This window comes from Natator depressus, chromosome 6 (genome assembly GCF_965152275.1).
Source record: "Natator depressus isolate rNatDep1 chromosome 6, rNatDep2.hap1, whole genome shotgun sequence".
Taxonomy (NCBI): domain Eukaryota; kingdom Metazoa; phylum Chordata; order Testudines; family Cheloniidae; genus Natator; species Natator depressus.
The window spans coordinates 32,093,307-32,119,370 of record NC_134239.1 but is presented as its reverse complement, the minus strand read 5'-3'; the positions used below and the strand labels follow the sequence as shown (position 1 = coordinate 32,119,370).

Sequence of the window (26,064 nt, the reverse complement as noted above, 5' to 3'; positions counted from 1 at the left end):
GAATAGCAGCGCAATGGCAGTTCCCAGGGATGGCACATCCTGCACGGTGACTAGCAGTGCCATGGACCTGCCTCTGGGACGGGGAGTCCTGCACGGTGACTAGTGGCACCAGGGATGTGCCCCTGGGATGGGGCGTCCTGCACGGTGACTAGTGGTGCAATGGACATGCCCCAGGATAGCCCGTCCTGCACGGTGACTAATGGAGTCTTGTGCACCGCTCAATGCACCTAGCTCTTGGCTGGGGTGTGGGGGATCGTCCCTGCTGCCCCCCCCCAGCACTCCCCAGGCTGGCAGTCGGCAAGGAGGTGCTGAAATACCTGGCCATGGACTTGGCTCTGCCTCTTCATATAGACATGCGGTTGGTCCGCGGCCAGCGAGTAGATGTTGCCGATGAGGGGCAGCCCCCGGGGCCCCGGCGGGAAACCGGGCGGCCGCCTCTGCTTGAGCAGCTGCCTCACCAGCAGCGCGAGGAGGAGGAGCAGGAGCGCGGCAGTGCCCACCGCCGCGAGCACCTGACCCCCGGACCACATCCCCCCACTCCGCCGCCGGCCTCTGCCAGCGCCCGACTCCCCTTCCCCCCGCCCCTTCACACAGCCACGTGGGCTCTGCCTTCCCTCGACCGCCCTGATTGGCCGGCGGCCGGGTTAGTCAAGAGACTCCAAATGTGATTGGCGCAGTCAGTCTGGCGGCCGGCTCTTTCCCGGCCTCTCCTCCCCCTGCTCAAGTTCTCAGGTGGGGCCGTTGGGATTTCGGCCGGTGGAGGGGACGGTTGCAGCTCCTCAGAGAGGGGCCGTTACTCCTCCCTCCCCTCCCCAGTGCCCACTCCGCGTGTAACCCCGTTCTGCCCGGTTTCACTCAGCCAGCGGCGAAGCGAGGCAGGCTGGTTACATAACTGACCCTCCTGCAGCTGGCAGCAGAAATATGTGCTGGAGAGTTGCCCCTCTCTCCTCCCCAAGCCAGCTGTGAACCCTACTTCACCCAAGGGCCCAACCTCCAGTCTCGCCGTAGCATGACTGGTTTCAGAGTACCAGCCGTGTTAGTCTGTATTCGCAAGAAGAAAAGGAGGACTTGTGGCACCTTAGAGACTAACCAGTGAGCTGTAGCTCACGAAAGCTTATGCTCAAATAAATTGGTTAGTCTCTAAGGTGCCACAAGTCCTCCTTTTCTAGTAGCATGACTGGGGAGATTAGTTGACAAGGCCCTTATGGGTTGTTTCAACAAGGGCTCTCACTTGTGCTTGCAATAAAGGTCCCTGCGGGTTACAAACAGACCTGTGGTGCAACACCTGCAGCTTCCTCAGAGAAAGTCCCAGACGGGCGCGAATTAGTGACCAGCCCCCCATATCCCCTGCAAACGGTAGTGAGGAGCATACAGAAATAAAGCACCTCACTAGGAAGAGAGGGTGGGAGGGAGGCAGCTTGAAAGCGGCAGGCAAGCTGTCCGGGTTTGGTTCGTAACTGCTTTGGGGAGCTTTTTGGGCCATCTGTTTCTTACTAAGTTGTATGAGCAGGCTAAGATGCAGTGCTTTAGGAATATGCTTCCTCTAGACGGAAAGAATCTTCTGCTGAAGTCAAATGGCATGCCAACCTTCAGCACCAGACAGTAACTCCATAAAGGGGGCCCTGGGAAGACCTTCTGAGCAGAAGTTTTCAAACCAGGCTATGTGGAAACATTTCAGAAGTAATTAAGTGAGTTAGGAGATTAAATCCTATTGAATTTCAAGGAGACCTAGGCTCCTAAATCACATCGGAGCTTTAGAATAGTCTACCATATGTGATTGTTTTATTGGTTTGGAGGGAAGGGTATGCCAAGTGATTGACTTTTCCATCTAAAAATCAAAAAGATTACTGTTCTGAGTAACATGTTATGAACATGTTTGAGGCAGGAAACCATTTATTATTTAAGTCATTAATTAACAAAGGGATCTTTAACTTCGGAAAGTTTTTCAATTTTATTTTGCTACAGTCCAAGCGTGCTCCTGTGAGAGACAAAATGTAAACTGTTTGAATTGCTGTCCTGTGGCACCAAATTATATTATACCTGCCCATGATTGAGGGGTTTGAATATATTTCCAGTGAAAGGTGATTAAATTGGGAGGGGGAAGTGAGAGAAAAGGAGATCAAAAACAAGTGTATTCCAAGGACGAGGTTGACTGACAATAAACTCAAGGTTTTAGTTTTTTACACTAGCTTTTTATTTTAAATATGGATGGGAGGTTATAAAAAAAGCATACACAGACAGGCCAAAGCACTGTACCATTCCTGTTCTACTTTCCCCTCCATAACTATCCTCTCTTCTGGCCGCTCCACCATTGTGTCTTTGAAGTGTGAATTGCAAATCAAAATTTAATAAAAGCACTCCATTTTACATTCTTTAGCAAAGACATTACAGTGACTGAAGTGTTTGGGAGAAACTGGGAGTGTCCCAAACACTGGGTAGACTGTATACAGCAGCACTTTCTTTGAGAGAGCTAAGCAGACTGTTGCTTAGGGTTGTGCCATCTACTCCCAACATTGCACGATAATTTCAGTTTGTCAGCTTTGATCCTCTGTGCTGATGATAGCTTTTGCAGGATACAAGGCGAGAAAGGTATTAAAAAGATGTAATCTTTTTTTCAGTAAGTAATCATACAGTGATATGATATGGCCATATGATCATCTCAGAAATTTATAATCAGTAGAGCATATGTACAAATTTGAAGAGCATTACCAGTATGCTGTTTTAAGGCCTAGGTGACTCCTTCCAATAAATGATTTACTAGGGTAGTAAAGGATCAAGGAAATTGCTCACCGTGTATTCCAGAGTAACAGAAACCCTTACCTTATTGTAGCTCTAGTCTGTCTGCAAAGACTCCAGTCTTAATTGTGTTACATTTTCAAAAAAGTCAACAACGCTGCTTGTGCTGCTCAATAACACTGAATTCAGCTGGCAGAGCTTTCCAGGGATTTCACATATTTTCCACTTTTTATCAGACAAACTATTTGCAATATGCAGAAGGGTTATTTTAAATTCATTTTCATAGCAGGAAGAGGCAAGTATTAAAGCGGAGGCAAGAAGTAAATATGAAATCAAAATTCCACAAACTGAAATAAAAATATGGTAAAGAACTATACACATAGATCTTGTTTTCACTAGGAAAAGAGGTATGTTCATAACTCTAGTTAGTTGTTTTGAGTTAACGAACATGAGCAAAAATCCTGTTGAAAACAAGTTAGTTTGTCGTTTTCATATGAGTTAGCAGGACAAGGTAAACCCTAGGATCTCCCATAGTCTTAACTTTGTCTTACTAACTCATGTGAAAACTACAAACTGCCTTGTCTTTCATTGCTTAAGTATCTTCTGCAGCTACCCCAAAATTGAATTCAGGCCATTTCCCTACATGGAAATTCCAGAGTAGCTTGTACTGAACCTCCATGCACAGAGATGGAATTTCTTTTATTAACTTGAATCTTTGGGTGGACAAAAATAAACATTAAGTGCCAGTGCTCACAAGTACTTTCCTGAATTTTCTCTACAATATTTGGTGATTTCACACTTCTCACCACACAAATAAGTTGGAAAAGTTATAACAGGTTAGAGTTTTCTCCCTGAAACTCCAGGATTGTTTCCCGAATGATATATACTAGTGCTCTTGTCCAGTCCATTCATACCATAATTTATAAATAGCATACTCTACAAGAAAACATTTTTATATCCTAGAAAAATGTTAGAAAAAATTTTCCTCATTCCTTTTCCTTTGAAAGAAAGAGATCTATAGAAACTGTGCATGAGATACACATGCTAATTATTCAGCAAAATGAAATATGAGAAACTCATTTAATAAATCTGCTGGCAAACACAAGATTTTATCTATGGGAGTTAAATAACACTTATTTAACACACCCATAAAAACACAATAATTACCAGTTTCTAAATTACAGTCTCTGGCTAGCTAAACCTGCAAGAGCTATGGTACTTTGTAGATATGTTAAACAGGAAAAAGTAGTATCTCATACTTTCTCTTGCCAGCTTGTTATTCAGAAGCTGAAAATTTGCACCTTCTCAGCCACACATTTGCCAACCCTAAATGTTAAAAAAATCATGCATCAGGCCCCCAAAATTATGAGATTGGCTTAAAAATTAATTGAGATTTTTTTTAAAATACTCAATTTTGGGATCTTTTTGTTTGCTTTTGAGCCTTCAGGGTATACTTGGGTTACATTTTGAAGCTTTCCTCTTCAACCATGAGAGTTAGAAATTTACTTTAAAAAAAATGAGATTTTCAAGGAGTCACTTGTTTCCACCAGAGGGGGTTTAAGTAAAACAGCAAATATCACAAGAGTTGCAATTAAATCATGAGAGTTTCCAACACTCCAGTCAAATGAGTACAATACTTACTAATACTTTTGTTCCAAATGTGTAGCCCTCACCTTGACCTACTCTTTATCAGAAATACTGTACAAGGAAAGAGATCTTCTACAGAAGCTTGATGGAAAAGACTAGACTAGGTTTTTGGCCCTGCATTGTCTCCTTTGCAACACTCTGGCAACACAATTGAGATGAAAAGCAGTCTTAAAAAGCCAACTGGGGCTGGCTAACTGCTCCCAGTCCACCCAGTGTAGAGGGCATATCAGAGTAGGTAAGAATGTAAGTGGGTGTGGTCTGAGCATCTTGTGCTCTTGTGATCCTGGGTCAATTGAATGTCTCCTATCGGGCTATCAGTACTAAATCAGCTCCTGCTGATTGCTGGGAGTGGGAAGGCAGAAGGGTTGTGTAGCCTCTTCCTTCTTCAGCTGAGCATACCTTGGCTGAAACTGAAGATCTAGTCTGTAGTTTCTCCACCTGACTTTTGCTGACATTCCATTAATGTATAGGGCACAATCATGCGACTCTCACTCGTGCAAGCAATCAAGTCCTGTGTGTGTGTGTGTGTGTGTGTGTGTGTGCATGCATATGCATAACAAGATTAATTGTCCATTCTGATCTAACTTTTCAAATAGAAATGGAGAAGGATATTTACCTCCTATCTCAAATGCAGAATGTGTAAAATTAAAGAGATCTACTGAATTTAAATTAAGGTAAAGTTTCTGGACCAGATTTTCTCTCATCAATCTGTCCCCTTTATGCTGCTCCAGAGGTGTAAAGGGGCCATATACTAGCCATATTTGGTGAGCTGAGAATTCCCCTTGTTGGGTGAGCCCTCAGCTGGTATAAGGCCAGTATAACCACCTCCTATGTCACGCTCCCTCTCCATCTCAGAGGTATGGCTTGGGACAGAGGAGGGCATGCCATGGATTTGGTAATTTACAGCTGACAGGAGATCCTGATGGGGCCCATTGCCAGCTGACATGAGTTAGGGCCTAGGGCTTGCTCAAACCAACAGTAGGGATGGGACTGGAACTGTGGAGGGCTGAGAATCAGGGAACCATAAATGGCTCCCTGACAGTTTGTCCCTGTCTCCTGTGCTAACCAGATCTCAGTGCAGGCTAGAATCTGACCCCCTAGTTTTAAAATTTTTATATTTCTTAAAAGAATGTGTTAAGTTAAATTTGTTCTCAAATTTAGATTTTATAAAAACAAGCTTTTACAAAACCCAAACCCAAAGGAAATGTTTCCATTAAGTTAAAAATAATCCAATGTAAACAGTCTTTTAAACAAAACAAAAAAAACCCACAAAAAATTACTCTAATGCTTGCAACCAGCTTATTGTAGCTTTGTGTTTGCATGGGAAATTGAAGTGAAACTGGTTAGCTTCTTTCCATTGTGAAAAAATGCAAGCCAGTGAAAAGAAAGTTATATTTTAAAAACATTCTTTCAGTTTAAAAAATATATGGTGATGATAATAAGCTAGACAAGAGTACTTGTTTTTGTTTTTAAAAACAGTGTGCCATTCATTTACATTGTTTTAATATCAGAATCATTTTTATTTAGGTTTGAAGAATAAAAGATATTCAGCCTTATAATTTGTTTTGTAATATTTACGAAGAGCTATCTGATCATCACATTACAACACCCTATGGTGCCTGTCCTCCTGGAATATAATCACTTACTGTGTATTTCCAGCACTTTGCCTTCAGCCTTAAGCCTAACAATACATCCAAAGCACGATCATATCTTAACATGACTCATACACATATAAACATATACACACCTTATTTCTTAAATTTAGATTACCATTCGATAATCTGCAGGTGTATTTTCTTTGGAGTGAAGGAGTTGTATTAAGGGAGAGGTGAACCAATCACCTGATGACTATAAACAAATACGGACCCAATTTCAGTTCATGATGTCATGGTCTTCTGAGACATACAAGCCATAGAAAGTCCATAGTTTGTCATAAAAAAACAGTACCAAACATTCATTGTCCATTATACCATCCTCTTGCCACAACTATATAACCCATTTGAGTTACTTCAGTGCTATTAGTCACCAGACCTTCACTGTTAGTCATTGTGATGGGTAAAGTCCCCTTTTATCAATGGAAAGCCCTATGCGAACCTCCCTTTTCTTCCTGATCTCTATCTCTGTATTTTTTCCCCAGGGGGAGGAGGTTTGCAAGCCCTGTGTACCCCTTTGCTTCCTTACTCTGGGTGACAGAAACAGCTAGAAAGACTATTATAGATTAGATAGGGAGGCCACACTCCAAATGTATCTAATTAATCTGTCTAACCTATCTGGCCACTCCCCTTATCCCTGTAGTATCTGTGTTAATTTTACAAAATTCTATAAATTTGTATGAGTTAACTACACATAAAACCGCATTCTCCCTCAATCAGGTAGAAAGATCTTCACTCTTCTTACCCTTATCGTTTTCTCCACCATTTCAAGAACAAGGCAGAATGTAGCATATATTTTAAAAATATAATTCTCAACGGTGTTAATATATTGGCCTAGAAAAAATGTAAACATCTGGGAAAAATCCAACCTGCTCACATGCTCATTGACTCATTTATGCATTCTCAAGAGACCAACGGGTTAGTGGACTTGTTGGACGCACAGATTGAGTTCTTGAGCAAGCAGTCGCTGAAAAATACCTGATTCAGCTTTCCATGGCAGTTAGAGAGAAAATACTTCTACACACTGGGGTCAACCTTAGTGATTATGTAGCTCCGGAAACTTTAAGAAATTTTGCAGGGCAGATGTTCATTTAATGGCCAAATTGAGATCTGGTTGTAAGTAGGTGAAACTCTATTTACTTTTACAGCATTGATGCCCACTTACACCTGTTCTGAATCTGGCCCTTCAACTGGACTGGACAAGCAGTACTTAAAAAGAGATTTGACATTTATATGGTTAAGAACATACAGAATTATAGTTAATGCTAACCAAAAAAAAAGGGAAATATATAATACCTCATTTTCAGAGTTTAAGCCAATCTCCATTGGGTATTAGGATGAGACCTACTTGGAAGGCTACTTATCCCACATCTACCTTCTGTAAGGTTTTTTGCACTTTTCCTGAAGCATCTGGTGCTGGCCACTGTTGGAGGCAGGATACTGGACTAGATGGACCATGGTTCTGATCCAGTATAGCAATTCCTATGTTCTGTAGGCTTCCCTTTATAGAAAGGGGCTGTTTAATTCTATAGACACACTCATATGATGTAATTTATTCTACCTGCATAAGGCTCAGTTAGACTCTGTGCACCCCTGCATTCTGTGCATGGAGAGGGTGAGGCATGAATTCAATTCCTCACAGGTCACTGGATCTGTATGATAAATGTGGAGCTATGGCACCATCTCAGCGCATGCCTATTGTGTGTGTCTGTGGTGTTCTCTGTGGAGCCACTGTGGAGAGTGGCTGTTCTCCCTGTGTTTCCTTCATGTGTAGCTCCTTTGTGCAGTTTATATGCTTTTCTATGTTGGAAAATTACTTTGTGTTAGAACACATTAACTAACACCATACTAAACACACAGTGTAAACATTATTATTTTGTTTAACATCATTTCAGCTGGTGGTGCTTAGCAGGGCTAACCAGGATCAGAAGACACAATGGGAATGGCTAGGGAAAATGGTTACGTTTTAAAAAGTGTCAGCTAAAATTTTTTAACATTAACAATTTTAAACAGGACTTTGCCCCTAGTCTAGACAGGGCAAGTCCTGTTAATGAGAAACCTAGGCTTCTCCCTATGAACATAAATAAATAAATTAAATAGAAAATCTGTTCATTGAAGAGAAAATTGCTTTCTAGATTTGCATCTCTAACAAAAACAATCAGAATGCAGCTTTTTAATTATGCTACAATGAACCCAGCTCTATCTATATGTTTGAGAGAAAATATTAATGTGGATGTGGAAAGCTGGATTCCTTTAAGCAAATATATTTTATTGTAATGTGAATAACTGTACAGGCCATGTTGAAAAGACTAAAGTAATGACTGTGAAGCAAAGAATTAACTGTACATAATGACAGACGGCTTTAAAGACAAGAAGTTGGTCCAATGAAAGAGATTACCTCATCCTGTCTCTGCTTCAAAGACAATTATTTCTAATTTCCAGAAATAAGGATACCAAAGAGGCAAAACACATTAATTCAGTCTTCCAATAGAGTGTTAGAAATTGCCTTGGTGAAAATAAGCATTCTGAATGGGTTATTTAAAATCAAACTTCCATTAATCTGGTAGAAGGAAAAAGCATAATAATAAAAAATAAATAAAAACGTCAAAAACTGTTCCCAAGGGATTCTACTGAAATGCAAGTCACAATTCTGCATTTCAGGTTAAGATACTCTCATTTCTGCAGATTGATCTTTAAATTCGTTATGGCTTTTAGCAAAGTGATCTGTGCTATCATTGTGCTGGCATAAATTCAGATGAGTTTGGTGAGTGTCCTACATTTTCTTTTAGAACATTATTTCAATTGTAAATAAGTTGTTCCTTGTTTCTGTAGATGAAATCCATATAAACGCACGGTCAACAGTTCCCGGGAGGATGGTGAACCTTCTTGTAAAAAAACGCAAGAATTTCATCCCTGTGGCAGCCCTGAAAATCCTTAGCAAAGCTTTGAAATAGTCCTAGTGGTAGTCAGCAGTCCACTAATTTCTGTATCCCTTGAAATTATGATAATTCTTTTAGATTAGTTTTCTTACATGACATTAATTCGGTGCGCATGTAAGATTGCAAGTACAGGTGTGGTAAAATGTTAGTATACCTCCTGTAAGAAGAGGAATACAACTTGAATATATTTGGACACTTTCATCAAAAACTGAAAAGTCGAAATTCTATATATAAATATGGAGATATCTTGGGGAAATTATAAACCCAAGGTAATTTACAGTTAAATAACAAGATCTACAGCATAGCTGTGCATTTATACAAAGCCATTTACTGCGTACTGCACTTGAAATCGGAAGCCTGAAAATAAAATAAACCATCGAAGCCCCCTCTGACCTGTAACTGTCATTAAATCCTGAACCCAGGGAAAATTTTAGAGAGTTTAGAAAGACATAAATTCCTGGTCATCTGAGGAAACCTGAGGCTGATTTACAATCATCCAAGGTGTGCGGCTTATAAATGGATGTATTACGCAACCATTATTACTAAAGTGAACCGAAGAAGTTTGGTAATGGAAAACCAAAAATGATAGAAAAAAATCAGCAATGCCTTTTTTAGGTAGCCAGTGAATTGTGCGCGTCTTTTAACATGTTTTCACTATGATCAAGTATATTTATGCTTTAGAACTAAATATAACATGAACAAAACCAGCATATATTTTGCATTCATCTTGTTGCTTCAAACTCTATCAATCGGGACATAAATATTTTTACTACAACAGGAGCAATCCCTGTAATTATATTTTGTGTACAGGTCAAATTATAGAAAGTTAGGCTCGTAAATCCAAATTTAGGCAGCTAAATGAGTGGCCTGATTTTTAAAAGCTCTCCGCGCAGCTGCTCCCCTCATGAATTACAATTTTAATCTCTTAAATGAGGATTTGGGAACCGAATTACCCATTTTAAAGTGTTGCTAGCCATATTCTGTAAAATGATTATGTAATTTCACCAGTTTTTCAGAAATGGAAGGTTGCAGTAGAGTGTTAATATAAAGTTTCATTATCAAATATCAATTAAACCTAAAATAAAAAAGTCACACATCTGATGTTCAAGCACATGTAGACGGTAGTTTCCAACAATGAGAAACAATGAAATAGGAATTAGTATATCTATATATAATTCTTTTAAGTAAATGGAGAAATCATGATTATATATGGGTGTATATCGAATATGTATTGGATACTATTTCCGTGCAGGAATAGTCTCTTTCAGTTTTTGAGATCATTCTTGAAAGCTTTATTATTGTGGTCACATGGTATGATGGCTTTGTGTAGAAGCAGGACTCAGCAACCCTTCTGTAGGTTTTTCCCTTCCATCTACTTGATGTCAGAGGCAGGGGGTCTCCTTCGGAATTTCGCAGGGTCCAAAGCTGTCGGGGTTAGGAGAGAAATAGTTTGGCTTCTACCTTAGTAATTATGTCCATGGGTGATCAGTTCATATTATATGTCTGCAGAGTATCATCTCTACAAACAAATTGAAATGCTTATGAAAGGCTGAAAAGGTTTTCAATGTAAGTCTCCGGGGTGCAACAAAAAGGCTTTTTCTGCTTTAAAGCACAGAGAAGCAATCAGCCTGATGCAATTCTTTTCTCCCTCTCCAGCGCTCCCAGAGGGGGATTTCTCGGTAACCACCCTTCTCACTGTCCCTCCAGACTCTCCGTATCACCGTTACACAGGAACCAACTCCCGGCTCCCTGCCAAACGCACACAGCCAAAAAGGCAGCCAAATGGACCTCATGGCTTGTGCAAAGGCTCCCCTTCAGCAGATGAATGAGAGGGGAACAATCTGCTTGCAAAACATTAGGGTTTACTCTTGAACCCCGGGTCCGCGACGAGCTACAGATTGGTATATACTCTGTTTCTCGTTAAGGAGTAATTCTATTCCCTCTCCTATGAATCAATGTTAAACAGCATGTATTTGAAATCCGGTACTTGGATGGCTTCGCACGCGCCCACTTTGGAAAGCAGAGTAAGAGAAAAGCATTATACTTACCCCCAGGAATATTCTCAAGAGCACAATGGAAACTTAACTAAAGTGAGAAGAAAATGCAATGTTTATTATGGTGATGCAAACAGAAAGTGGTTTATCCCCATTTGTTGTTGTTGGCAGAACCTATTTCTGCCCTTTATAAAGAGCTTTTCTGACACGAAGAAAAGACCCACCGAGAAAGTACACACCTTATTGATATTTTCCACAGGAAAAACTACTTGCTTTTCCTTTGGATGTGTTTGTGTCAATGTGTGTGTGCAAAACAGCTTTACAAACATACAGTAAATCCAACCATCCTGTAATGGAGCAGGTGTGCAAACTCGAGACACGTCTACAACGCCTCTAGACAGTGACTAAGAGACCCTTTGAGAGTGATTCATTTGACCCTATAGCTTGAGCCGGTTGGCTCGGGCAGAGGCTTCTCCACTGCGGATGTAGCTCTTGTATCTCTAAAGTGCCCAGGAAAGGGAAGCAGCTTGGCAGCTGCCGGAACGTGGCCACTTCAACTCTGGACTAGGGGGTAGGGGGGAGCCGCGGATGGGAGGCAAACTCCAAACACTCCCAGCTGCTCCAAGCAGGCTGCAGAAAGGAAGCTGCCACTATAATAGTATTTATGGCAATCAATAAAGACAGGGCTCGTAGCACGAAATGATTGAATCACGCCGGCTACAACATCTGCTAGCAATCCTCCCCTCTAAGAGACGATGGTCGGGCCTGTCCCACTGTTTGTACACTTTCTGCGGACAATTTGCTGCGGAATAGAGATGGGTTCTTACATTATTTCTCAATATTAAGTGCTACCGTTGGTAACATAGTAGTTCAGTATGCAGTTTCCCCTGGGTTTATATTAAATAAACTACGAGTCTTAATTGTGTGTCACAGAAGACAGTGCAGTTATTTTTATTTTTTTTTCCTGCACGGGAATTCAAATTCATACTGTGAACAATAATTGCGTTCGATTCAGTGGATGTAAACGGATTTCAAAGAATGCATACCAAAGACCAGTTTAAATCCGTCCTGTTCAAAGGAGAAACAGAGAAGAGTAAATGGTCACAATTTAAGTACTGACTCTGAATAGAAGTCCCTGTAAAGAAGAAAAGTAGACTCCAATCCCTTCCGTCTTAACCAGCATCTCTCTTCAGACCTGCTTTCCACACAACTGCCTACCCCACTAGGTTGCGCTAACGCATCCGATGAAGTGAGCTGTAGCTCACGAAAGCTTATGCTCAAATAAATTTATTAGTCTCTAAGGTGCCACAAGTACTCCTTTTCTTTTTGCTAATCTTCAGATGACTCAGGAGACTAATGTTATTCTTGTTTCTCAAACCCTATGAAAAGTGAATATAATAGCCAGAGAGAAAGAATTATTTTACAAGATGCTTGACCTTTAACTCGGAATTTAGTTTACATTAACAATAAAGAATGCGAGGTATGCTATGTGGAAAGACTTCAGCATGGTCGATACTTGTAGAAGAGAGGAAAAATGGAAATTGCTTTTCTTGGTTGACAGAGGAAGGGGAGTCATTTTTGTTCATTATAGACAAAAGGCCTGATCTAAAGTACATTGAAATCAGAGTGAAGATTCACATTAATTTCAATGGGCTTTGGGGCTTTCCATGAATGTTTTGGTATTTATTTTTAGTTATTTTAAATTTCCCCTTTCCCCCATATAGTTAGCCAAATGCAAATGCACACTAGATACCAGGAACTATGGGAAAATGCGTAACCTGGCAATCCACAGGCTGGAACCTCAAAATTTAGTCCCTTTGAAGTCAGGGGAACTACCCAAGTGAGTAAAGGTTTGCAGTATCGGGCTTCAAGGTACCAAAGGAAAAACTTTTCTAATATGTGGAGAATAACAGATTTATTTGCTCCGGATACTATACTCTTAACGTGATATAATTAAACTTATTTAGTAACATAACAATTCCCATTCATCAGGAAAATAGTGAAATAACTTCTCCATTCATGTTTTAATTTGTTACAAAACAAAAAACTGTACTATTAGAAAATATGTGTAAAAATACTAAATACAGTTTCCCATGTATGCAGTTACATTACTGTAGCCACTCATTTGCAGACTATAAAAATAATGATAATCCGCCGTTGCCAAGGTCCTTTTTTCTGTCTGCAATGCGGTATTTTTTGCAGTAGATGTCGCTTCTAATAAGTAAATAACCTGTCCTTTGAATTTTTCATTAAAAAGATATGGTACTTTTTGTGAGGGTAAGGGGCGGACTGTACATTATTAATGACTCGAGACGATTTCCCTTACTTGTCATTAATCGTCTGATGCGATCCGTCTTTTTTTCGTTCAGTGACCTCAGTGCAAATAAACCTATCAGATGTAGCCAACTGACTAGCAAATTTTGTGAATGGAATACTCAGTGACTGGAAGATGATGTAATTGGAGAGCAGTGGGTTTCGTGCCCGGTTGTGGATTGGCTACATTTTGCCAACAGACCTTATGAGTGGCTGGCCAGTGCCGGTCAAACGCCTACACACTTTCACCCTGGCGGTAGATATAAAAGGGGGGTACTTAAGCATTGAACAGCATCACGATTTAGAAACATATATTGAGGAAGCCTTTACCGTTTCTTAAGAAGCTTTGCATTTCAAGGTAAGCATGCTCTTTCTTGCTTTTTCTTTTTCTTTTCTTAAATCTAGAATTGGTGAGCTTACTTCAGTGCAGCAGAATTTGCAGTGCTTGAAGCTGTACCTGTACCCAAGAAGGTCTTTAACTGGTGCCCAGTTATAGTTTGTGCTGCCTTTCTGTTTTGATTTTTCTCTGTGCATTCAGAGAACGCATAATTTGTAAGTAGCTAGATTTCGTATGGTCTTCTAAATTACACGTTACTGGATTCCTCAAAATAAAATAAAACAAAATAAAAATAAAAAGTACCAAGATAAAAGAAGGAATACACAATCCCCTTAGAATAATTGAAAGCAACCGATACTGCGTAGTATATTATATTTTGTATGGAAAAAACACCCTAATCTCTACATTATTGGGCTGCATAGCTTGATTTCTTTTGTAATCATTTTGAGTTTTTCACAAAATCTGTTATAAAATGGTAAAAGTTTAAAGAGTGACGACCTTCATTGTATTTTAGCTAGCAATATATGCTGTAGGTAGTAATAGGTGTTTTAATTTGAGTGAAAAGGTTAAGTTAATCTAGAGATATTAATTAAAGCTGTGTGTCAGAGAGAAGAATTCTTCAATATATGATTTTTTAAAATCTTTCTGCTGTCTTGACTTGAGTTCATCTGATTTATTTATCTTTGGTCATAATTTTGGGATTTTTTTAAATTAAAATTAATTGAATGGACCTGTTTTTATAATTTTATCTAATTTGTATTTGAGTTGGAAGACTAGCATGTAAACTGTACCAGGAAGTGAGCACTCTTTAATATAATGTACTGATTTCTACACAAACAGAATTATTTTTAAATTAAACATTAGAACGATTAAAATGTATTAATATTCTGCAAAAAGGAGAATACATAAAAGTAGTGGTCATATTTCATATTTTAAAAATAACACTAGCTTTAGCTTTCATGCTCTTTCATAAGATTTACTGTACCTGAAGTGCCATTTTGTCCAGTTCAGATCCGACACATTAAATGCATGAAATTATGTGTAGAGCTTCAACTACAGGGGAGAAGAGACACGTTTCCCATCAGTTTATAGACAGATCTGCATTAATTTAAATCCCATTTTAATTACATCTTGATAGTAATCCTAACTCTGAAAATACTCCAAAAATTACAATTTGGTCATATACAAAAATTCTGAAAATTTTTGAGAAAACTAAAGCAAGAGACCAAAGCAAATTAACAATAACAACCTATTACCAAGTGTGCCTAGAGAAAGACTGCATCTTTAGTAGATCTGATAAGATTGAGGAGGTTGGAAAATGGCCATTGTTTGATCTGAATCTTTGTTGTAGAGAGGACATTATGGTTATGCTGAAGATTTCATCTTTCCTTGCTGTTTATGCCTTGGTTATGTGCCAGATGGATCGCTCCCAGGCAACCCCACTCAGGTAAGAAGCAGAGAGCGGTGGAAACTCATGAGTTTCGGAGCACTGAATCTGAACGGAATGGAGACATTTAGTTTTCTTTATGGCTGCATATAGGAAGTGGATCATAGTAAAGGAGAGAACTTAGATCTTCTAATACTATTTTTTTGTAATGCTCATATTTTAACATGCAATAGATTACTTATCTAGTGTGTGAGAGAACGAGTAGTCTTTGTCTTGAGTTTGATATACATATGGACACTAGTGACAAAGACACGCTCAACAATGTTGAATAGTGTCTAAAAGAACTCATCTGCCTAAGTGCACAGATGCAAAAGTCTCTGCAGCAGTTATCCTTGTATTCATGCTGTCTCGCTTGTCTCCACCTAGACCTGGCTTAGAGTCTATAACAGATCGAGTGACACTCAGTGATTACGAAGCTCGGCGATTATTAAATGCGTTGGTGAAAGAATTTGTTCAGATGACCGCGGAAGAACTGGAACAAGCGACTGAGGAGAATAGGTAAGGGCTACAGCCCCGGGGATATGCACAGATGCTGGGGAAGCAGGACCACTCTGCGTGTCCATTTGATTTCCCAGCAAGAGCCACCTCAGCAGACGCTCGGGCAGGCTAAGATTTTCCTCTCCCTTGGGACTGCGGATGACCTTGTACAACACTTGGGAAGGGATAGTACTGCAGAGATGTTTTCCCGTGTCAGTATCGGGTGGATGGTTTCCACATAGTTAACCTGCTTTTATCTTTTTTTTTACAACCGAGAGAAAATAAAAAAAAAAAAACAAACCATTGGAGGGTGAGTTGAACTTCAAGGAGGGGGTTGTATTAAAATATGGCAGCAATCGGTACGTTTTCCCGGTGGTAGTATTGAGGGCTGTTCGATCGCTCCTGGATTCTCTGTCGCGATAGTGCATGATGCTGTCGTGAGGCATGGAAGGCCACTGGCTGAAGGGGGCATCCTAATAGTGCACGCAGCGCCACCCTCTCCCTCAGAGCCAAGGCATGCAAGTACATTTGCATTAACCTTAATGAATTCCTGTTGCAAAGCATGTTCATGAATGAGAGACTGAACAGCATGTCTAGTACATTGGAAGACAACCCCCCTCTCCTTTGACTACCAGCATCCCAAAATCTAATCAGTTTGCTTGATCAAGTAAACAATATTCATTTTGTTCATGATAGAACTCTGTTCTCCCTCTGATTTCAAGTGTGCCCCCCCTGCATGAAATGAGTGTGAGGGGATTTTATCCTTTTCTTTTGTCTCCTAATTATACTTATTTATCTAGGAATGTAATGCATGAATGTGCATGATTTATATTACTTTTTTGGCATGTTTTTTCCCCCTGCAGCCTGGATAGACCTATTTCCAAACGCTGCGCCAGTCTGAGTACTTGTGTGCTGGGCAAACTGTCTCAAGAATTGCACAAATTGCAAACTTACCCTCGTACTGACGTCGGGGCTGGAACTCCTGGCAAGAAAAGGAATGTGCTGAATGACCTGGAAAATGAACGCTATGCAAACTATGGGGAATCCCTGGGAAACAACTAGACATGCTTATTTCCACCCTTCTCCCTTTTTTTTTTAACTTGATGCATGTGGATCTAACCTTGATTGCTAACTTTGCTATGTTATTTTGATTCTGTTTTCGACAGAGAATGTTTGAGATGGACTTAAAGTTAGGACGATAAAGAACACAACACACATACCAAGTTAGAAAAAAAAAACCCAAATAAAATAAAAAAGAATGAACAGCACTGCCTTGAGACTTCAACTGATTTTCTTAGACATTTATTTTAAAAAAAATCTAAACAAAGCTTTTCATTTCTAGCTATTACATGTACAGATAAACTCTTCTTTCATGCCTGCTCATGCACTTGTTCAATAAACCTATTTTTCTATGAGGATTAGGTCTGTTTTGATTAATTGTGTTGGAATACAAAATTTCTAGACAAAGCTAGAAAAGTTTTACAAATCTTTTCAGAACTGGAGAAGAGCAGAACAATACAAAAGTTGTATAATAATTTAATTCCAGAATAGCTGAACAATTTGACCATGTTCATATACACTGGGAGAACTCCTAGACCCTTTTAATGCTTTCTATATGTATGTGTGCATACATAATCAGTCACACACACACAATCTTAGTTAGTACAACAATTTGTATGAACTTTTGAAATGGCTAAGCATCAAGCAATGCATGTATTAACTAGTGTGAAAACACTAGAAATGTAATCCAGGTTTAAAACTGTTCTCATTGAACTCATCCAGGTAAGAACTTTAATATTCCTTTTTTTCATTTTCCTTTAAATTATTTACATGAAGCTTCTTTACAGTGATATATTACCATGAATAACTGGATTTTTTTTACATGTATCAGTTTTAGAAATAACCTGTGAGGTAGACTTGTATATTAAAAGATTGAAAAAGGGGGGCTTTCATATCTGGGTAATTTAAAATCTTGTTTTCTGTTAACCCTTTTACTTTAATACAACAGATTTAGTGCTACTTTTGTGCCTCTAACTTTTTTTTTTGTCTGTACAACATATATCTCATAATATGGGAACTGTTCAGAAAACAATTGTCATGTTACCAGGGATGTTTTCTACGGTACTGTCTCTGGATTTGTCTATAGTCCTAACTCGGGAAACATTCTCATTGAGTTCAATAGAAGATTAGCTTGAACAAAGACTATAGAAGTATGTACTCTAAGGCCCCAGTCCAGCAATACACATAAGCATGTGCTTAATTCTAAGCAAGTGAGTAGTCCAGTTGAAGTCAGTGGGACTGCTAAAATGCTTAATGTTTTGCTCAGTGAAGGCCTAAATAAAGAAGAAAGCTGTTTAAATAGTGCAATCAGATATATGGAAGAAGGAAAATGACTATGTGCAGTTCAACTCTGAAAAATTACTAAAAAATCCCTGGCAACTTCTTACTCTATAGATTTAGTTCCTGGATGAAATCCTTGCCCCATTGAAGTCAATGACAAAACTCCCATTGACTTCAGTGGAGCCAGGATTTCACTGCTTTTGTGTGTTTGGACATAGCTGCTGATCTGAGTACCTAAAATAGGTTTTTTGCTACTATACTCCATCAGCACTACAGAACCAACTCGGGTGAGACTTAGCTAAATTCTTTTACTCCTTATGCATTATCAGCAGTTGTCTGTTAAATTTCAATTATTTGCTGGTGGGAATGGAGTTGATCAAATATTATTGAGGGGATAATTTTGTCTATGCAACCTTAACTATTGGTGATGATGTGCAAGAAAGAAAGAGCCCAGTTTGACTTTCACAACCTGAGTTGAGTCTGTAGCACCTGGTAGCTAGAAAAAGAAAAGTATTTTTTAACTTATAAACTGAGTGAACAATATGTAAATCCTTGAAATACAATAAATATGGAACCTCACAATTCCATTTTTATAGAGGTACTTTTCCAGGTAGAACCACACCTTATTGATATAAACAAAGTATTCTTTACATTCTCTCTATGTAAAATATATGTTTTTTATTTTGAAAAGCAGTGTAACAGCACAGAAAAGGGCATGTAACACAGCAACCTGTGTGACCCATCGTCTGGCAGACTTCCTGAGCAGGTCAGGAGGAGTAGGCAAGAACAACTTTGTACCTACCAATGTGGGATCTAAAGCTTTTGGGAGGCGAAGAAGAAATGCTCAAATATAAACATCTGAATGACGCCTGGAATATGGTAAACACCCTGCAATAAATGGAGACTTTTTACTTCCCTTGGTAACGTTACCATTGCTAATATCTTACGTAGAATTCTTGTTTGGATGGAAAATAGATTTATGGTGTCTAGATCCTAGAAAGAAACAGTAATAGTTAATCCAAATGTGTTACAAATCCAGTTATACATTTAAGTAGAACATGTATTGTAAGGTCTCTTTTTTTCAAAGGAAAGTGAAAAGTTTAAATAATCAGTTGTAATGAATGCTAGATCACCTTGAAAAACAAAGCTGGTTGGTTCAAATAATAGTTTCAATCAGTGGATATTCTTGCGTTATACTAAAAGTAATATTTCAGTATCAATATTTTGGTAATTTTGGATTTCTTTCTTTCAGATTGCCATGGAACTGAAATGTTAACTCCCTTTTGTTTCTGATGAAAGCAACTCTTCTCCATAAATCAAGAAGGCCAAACAGAAGACTCATTTTTTGCATCCTTCTAATATATAAAAATGTTTTGTTAAAAACAAATGAAAGCACTTCTGTTATGTATAGTACAAAACAATCTAATTATTCAAATTAAATTATTGTATATTCTTTTTATATGCAATTCTATTTCAAATAAAATGCGATAGCATCTATTATTTATTTATCTCCTAGCATATATGTGAAATCTGACCCATGCTATTGTATCTGGGCAATACTGCCAAATCTCGGGGATTACACTAAATTGCTGCCTGTCAAGGCATATCTGTAAAATTATGGTGTGCTGTGCCTTGATGTAAAACATTTAACTGACATGATTGTACAGTATGTTTAAAAACACTTCAGTATTGTATCATTTGTGAATTTAAGCAAAATTAAAAAAAGTATTTTAGATACATTTGGATTGAGAAACTGATCTTTCATTTAAACCAATTTTATTGTTAGTTTATTGCATAGTTGTTTTTTTAAACATCTGGCATTAATCAAATGTGGATACCAGATTAGAACGATCATTGGCCTGCTCCCATATGGTACTTCCTATGTCTTATATAACTACAGGCTCTAGAGTGGTTCTTGAGAACTAAAGTTTGAATGTTCAGAATAGAGAACATTTTCCCTTTTACAAACTCATGAACCAGTAGCTCAAAAATAATTACAAAATGATTCAACAGAATAACCCCCCACAGTTCCTGGTAGTAACAAATGTCATAATGTATCGACCAAGACAACAGTTTTGTATAGCCTCTTTCATACAATCTATATTCCAAAATGGTTTACAGAGTTAAATAGTAGGGGGATGGACAAAGGAGAAAAGATATGTGTTCAGCTGAGGTTGAAATGAGAGAGAGAAGAAATGAGAGAAAGAGATTCAGGATGGCAATTACAGACCGAAGGAACTGCAAAGAAGCAGTTTCTTTGATTAACCAGTGTCTGAGACTGTCTATAGAGGAGCTGAAGAACAGAGAGTGGAGTAAAAGGAAATTGGAGACAATCCATGGGTGGTTTTAAAACCAAGGATGACACCTTTTAACCAACACGGGTCCTTTCTCCTACAGAAGGAAATTGCTGACTTTTCAATATACTGGCTGGGCAAGATACTCTGGGTTTACCCTTCCCTACACTGCACACTTGTTATAGCGGTGTGTACAGTAGATACATGGCTAGCCCACCTAGGTTTGGTATAAATAGCAGTGTAGGTGGTGAGGCACTGCTTAGGCGAGTAAAGAGACATCTGAAGCTTGTGGGTATGTGTCCTACACAGCTTTTCACTTGCCCAAGCAGTGCTCCCATATATACACTGCTATTTTTAGCAGCGTAGTGTCCTTCTGTCTCCCTGCTGCTGGAGCCTTTCCCCACTGCAGGAAAAAAACTCTGACAGGGGGGAAAGGCTCTGCCAGTTTTCTGCAGCTGGAGCCTTTCCTGCTTCAGGGAAAGACTTCAGCAGCAGTGAAAGGCTTTCGCAGATGGGAGGCAGCAGGGAGAACCTTTCCCCACTGTCTCTCCCCCCTCCCCCCCCCCGAGTCTTTCCTTGCTGCAGTGAAAGGCTTTGGCAGCAGGGAGCTACTGAACCCTTTCTCCTCTGCCATTGCTTTTCACTGACGTATGCAGCTATACACAGCCGTGTGGACAGATTTGCACTGTGGCACACAGCTACACATACCCTATACACTGCAACCACCACTGGTGTGCAGTGTAGACATAGCCTCTGAGTCTGTTTTGTTCTGCACTGCACTGCACTGCCAGTGCAATCTGACCCTAAAATCAGCTTCACCAGTCCAGGGAGGATCATTCCACTGAAGTGACGATCATCTCATGGTGCGGAGCGGTCATTAGGGCTCTTGCACCACTGTGGCAAGGGTAGGGAAAAGGGGCATGATTGGAGGAAAGGCTACGTGGTGGGGACACTCCTATATCATGCCAATCCTTGGCTAAGTTTATGGCTTTTTGGGGTAAATTAGAGCAGCCTTAAGATTGTATGATTCCCACACAACCATCTCTGGTGGGATTTAAGTAGTATGGAGGGCTGTGGCGAATTTCATACTATATACTCTGTTTGAAATTAACTTGAATATAAATAATTTTTTCTCTACATGCAGTGCTTGATACTTTTTTCTTAGCTAAACACAAACTGCATTTATTACCACAATAATCTAGAATTCTGCAATGCCTAGAATTCAGGTGTATACAGTTTCTAAGAAGATTTAACCTATATTACTCTACAGTGATATCTTTGGACCTCTTACTTCAACAACACAGAGGAGCACATCTGTCATTATGTACTCAGTAATAGCTCATACATAGCTTTGAACATTAGAATACACTTTATTGAGATATAACATTGGTTAACAACACTAGGATTATGTCCTACTGCTTTAGAAATGTGACGTGCATTAAACCTGGACAACTGCTGGAGTTAGGCGGAAAGGTGAAGTTTGTTAATAAGACATTAATGTGAAAAAACTAATCTCTTAAAGAGACGCGGGCTCAGATTAGTAGTAAGAAAAATCATTTTAGCGTGTACTTTAATTTTTTCCATAAGTTTACCAAAGAAGCTAGAATAGAAAATAAATTAGTCTGGTTTTGTTTTCTTTTTTAGCTTCAAATGAACAATATTTATTTCACAGCAACAGAGAGTTGTACTGGTCCAGATAAATGAAAATACTTTGCATATGTACAGTCTTGTTTCAACAAAGAATATACTTATTTAAATGACCAGTGGAGAAATAGCACTAATAGCAAATTCAGTGTTTATCTTTCTCATGGGAATCTGTTGCTTGAGCTTTTCCACTGTTTCAAATTCTCAGAGGCAGGCAAGACATTGCTCTCCTTTTTTTTCTAGTGCAGTATTCCTGCCAGTGCCCTTTACAGGCAGGCCTGGTTAACTGCACTGATGTTGATCCGCAGTGTTCTGCTTCTATATGGTGAGGGAGGAGTTTCCTTAGTAGCTGTCTGAGAGCTCTTTTCCTCAGATACTTTTGGCAAATTCTTCATCTCCTTCCCAGTTTAGCCTTCCCCTGGAAGAGACAGAGTGTTCAGCAGAGGATTTTGATGAAGTCTGGGGACTCCTTTAGCCCAGCAGTAAATCCTCAGCCACTTCAGTGCTTCTGCTGTTGATCAGGGACCAGCCGTCAGCATCAAAAGGCACAAGTTCCTGCATTCAGCTCCCCATGCTGGCAATGCCCCTTCCTTAGTCATTTTTCTCCACCCTTGGTTCTGTTCTTTCTTGTCCTCCTGCTGCAACACCAAACCAGTAAGCCTCACATTAGTCAGTGCAGGAAGAAGTATGGGTTGTGTTGGACTGATTCTTCAAGCTACTGTATTGAATGGTTCTTACTACTCACAATGTCCCAAGGAAGGGCTTAACACCAGTCTCCTTTTCCTACTTCAGTCCCTGCAAGATTTTTTTTCCAGGTTCCCCTAGGGACTCCCTTTCCAGAGACAGATCCTTTCAAGCTGCAAGTGATCCACCACCACCTGAATAGCTTGTTTGAATCAGAAGATCATCATCTCAAGTACCCCTTCCCTCCTTCCTAAGTGCTTTAATATTCCTGCTCCATTCAGTCAATCTTTACTCCCTTCACATTGTCTTCAGCCAATTGTCCACAAATCTAAACCATGCTCTAAGTCATGGTTTCTCCTTGTCTCCTTAGATAGCTTCTATTTACCCTTCATCCTAGTCTAAGCACCAAGGATAGGACACTACTTCCTTTCCGGACTCTCAATGCCAGCGCCATAAACCCCATCCCCAAAGAACCAAACTGAGGATTCTCTTTGCTGTAACAAGCATCTGCTCCAGTCCTCAGCTGATGAAAGGGAATTTTCTTCCTGCTCTGAGCACTCTGAGTCACAGAATGCATTGAAATTTAGTTTGAATTGATCTATTCCAATAGGAAGATAGTCAAATCATCCAGGCAGTGTCTCACACCCAGGATGCCCTCAAGATGAGGTGTAGGAAAAAGCAGAACTATTTTCTCATGTCAGAATCTCATAAGCCTACTTGTGATTCTGAGTGATCCAACCATGACAAGTAAAGTTCCATCAATAACCATCTCTATGAAACTGTACAAAGTCACATCTAATATTGCCACCAGGTTTTTTTTCTGTCTTGACCATTGACTTGTCTTAGTTAGGATCATTCTCAAGCAAAAAGATTTTTCTCCCAGCTAATGGATAGGTTCCCCAAAGAACTTTGTGGACCACAGGATTAACATTTTTTTGAAAGAGGCTTTGAATCTTCTTCCATTCGTTCATATGCTGCATATGCTTTATATACAACATATATGGTATCAGGTCAAATGGCACTGTCCGTTCTCTGCTCCTTTTTGTGGTCTCAGAAAAAAGTTCCCCCCAAAATAATAAGAGGTTGACTAAAGGAAGCTGTATTCTATTTAGATTATGTCAGAGTTTCTCTGTGATTTCTCCCTTCTGTCACAGCACCAGATTGTCCACTATATCTGTTCTCTGCAATACCTTGGCTCAAATACGTGGCTCCAGGCTCTCGATATACACATTTCCAGAGGCAGTCTGGCTCAGGCACATTTTGACAAGGTGAAACTCTTGTGACAAGTTCCTAGTAAAAGCCCCAAATAAAGATATGCCCAGCCATCCATTATTGAGAGGCATTCAAGAGAGCTTCATGTAATTTTACTGCAAACATAAATTCCAGCCATACTGAAACTACCAATTGTTCTGTCCCTTTCAATCCACAAGGGTTAGGAAATTCTTCCTCACTATCAGCCAGAGGCTGCCAGAGCCAGACAGAAATTTTACACAAGAAAGTGAAGTCCTGCTAGCTTAGTCCCACCTTCTTCTAGAAGAAAGAGTCAAGAATTTCTTCTCAGCCTGTGGCGGTACCCTTTCTAATACATAAGCTCTCAAATTTCTCAGGCCTGGCTTACCCACATACTTTCAAAAGCCTCTTCCTGTCCTTCAGGAATGGGTGAAAAGTCAAGGCTGTGTAGCAAATCTCTTCTTAGGAATATGAAAAGAGAGGTTCAGGTTTCTACTCCAGGTTCTTCATGATGTTAAAAAGTTTTGTCAAACTTCATCCAGTTCCATGCTTAACTTTTCCATGTGCAGAGCTAATTTCAGGTTGGAGACTTTAGGTATCTTCTTCAATTCAATAACTTTAGGGTATTTCTACTTGAGTGTTCTGGTTGGAAAAAAAAGAGATGGTATATTTTTATTTCTCACTTCTTTTTCAAAGGGCGCAATATTTAGTCTGATATATCAGTTCAAATCTGCTTCTTCTACTTTTTTCTCTCTCTTATGGTAACTCAGGGAGCAATGTCAGTATAATGCTTTAAAGGGCAATGGCACCAAACAGCATTGCTGGGGTCGGGGCAGGGGGAAGAAAGTGCTTTTTTGACTTGCAAGAGATGAACAATACCTATCCATTTTAAGCCTGATGGAACAGCAGGTTCCCATTCAAGGGAGACAAAACTACATGTCAGGAAACTAATGCAGGTTTTTTTTTTAAACTTAGGGTCTTACCCTGCTCCTTTTGCACCCAAATGTTCAGTGTATTCAATCCATTTTTGGGTGTACAAGGAATACAGTATTGATCAAGAGTTTGTGGATAATTTTGATTATTTGACTTCATGAGCAACTGGAGAAAAAAATCTTGTTTCATTTTTCATGACTGTCTCTCTTGATGAAATTGCCAAAAGTCCTTAGCTTTTTTTAAAAAATTAATCCCAGGGCTTGGTCTTTCACAGCACAGGTGCAGACTGTATACTATACAAAATATATTTAGAAATTAGCATTTAATAAGGGAATGTGCAGTTTCCATTGTACTTACCTTTTCATTTTTTAATTACACTGCCATTCTAAGCAGGGCTGAAAGTGGACAGAAAATAAAATGTTAGTGCAGTATAAATGGCTTACACTTTATGGGCAGCATCCTATCTAAGTTATTTAGTATTCAATCAGGCAACATAATACAGATTAGTCATATACAAGTGTTTGTATTAATGTTGAAGAGGATATATAAACCATTTTGGTTCTAATGTTTTAATAAACTGTCAAAACTGTTTTTCTTTAACAAATGGTTATTTTAAATTTGCATAACCAAAGCCTTTGTGAGGTGACATGTATAGTTGCTCACGACACATCTCGCTGTTATTGCAGACTTCTTGGGCCTTCATTTTGTACGTCATTGTGTGGTGGTATTGAGCTCCAGTGCAAATGTGAATCAAAGCAACATGTGGGCATGAGAAAGGTTATGCTGTGCACTAGGCGCAGTCCTCTGCACTGACTCAGAGTAAATCTCTGGCTCTCCAGAGTACAGAATGAAAAAGCACCAGGGTGTGGACAGAGAATGAGTATATCAAAGGAGACAGTGATCCTGAGCATGCAAATATGGTGCTTAATTATGTGCTGCTTCTTTGGCTTGACCTCTACAGGTAGGGTAATGGTGGCTGTAAAACAGTACTTTCATTATTACAGGGCATGTTTCCCTTCTGTCCCTGGTTATGCTTATCACTTTTTACATTGTTCTTATACATGTGACAGTCTGCACCTGTGCTGTGAAAGACCAAGCTCTGGGATTCAACTTCACTGAAAATGTAGTAACTAGACATAATTTTAAAATAATGCAGGTAGATTTACGCAGTGACTCTGTCCAGTTATTTAAATCTCTTTTCTTCTCTTTTGTTGGTAGAGTTGAATTAATCTTCCTGAAAGCTTCCGTAGTCTGCTGTGTAAGAAATGAGCAGAGCTAATGCTATTGCTTCTGTCACAGAACCTTGCCAAAAAGCAGCCTTTTGCGGACAGTAGTAAATTTTGGTATTGGTTATTTAATTCAGCATTGTCATGTATAATTAGCTGATTGAATATCTG

General features: G+C 39.4%; 2 protein-coding genes across 4 annotated transcripts in view; one reads left to right on the top strand and one right to left on the bottom strand.

Moving 5' to 3' along the window:
• Positions 1–531, bottom strand: part of CYP2R1 (cytochrome P450 family 2 subfamily R member 1) — a 41,218-nt gene extending 40,687 nt beyond the window's left edge. The window contains exon 1 of the mRNA XM_074954956.1: positions 318–531. Coding sequence (XP_074811057.1) covers positions 318–530 — 213 coding nt within the window. The 5' untranslated portion in view covers position 531. The remainder of the gene's footprint in view (positions 1–317) is intronic.
• A 12,988-nt stretch (positions 532–13,519) lies between these two features.
• CALCB (calcitonin related polypeptide beta) lies at positions 13,520–19,531 on the top strand. Of its 3 annotated transcripts, none has more exons than XM_074956929.1 (5): positions 13,520–13,639; positions 14,970–15,065; positions 15,432–15,563; positions 18,577–18,761; positions 19,135–19,531. In XM_074956929.1, exons 2-4 carry the CDS (start codon positions 14,980–14,982, stop codon positions 18,734–18,736), a joined length of 378 nt encoding a protein of 125 aa, XP_074813030.1. In that variant the 5' UTR covers positions 13,520–13,639; positions 14,970–14,979; the 3' UTR covers positions 18,737–18,761; positions 19,135–19,531. The 3 variants fall into 3 exon arrangements, with proteins under 3 accessions (XP_074813030.1, XP_074813029.1, XP_074813028.1); XM_074956928.1 differs by having other exon boundaries at positions 18,574–18,761; positions 19,135–19,527; XM_074956927.1 differs by lacking the exons at positions 18,577–18,761; positions 19,135–19,531 and adding an exon at positions 16,406–16,891.
• The last annotated feature ends 6,533 nt before the right edge of the window (positions 19,532–26,064 follow it).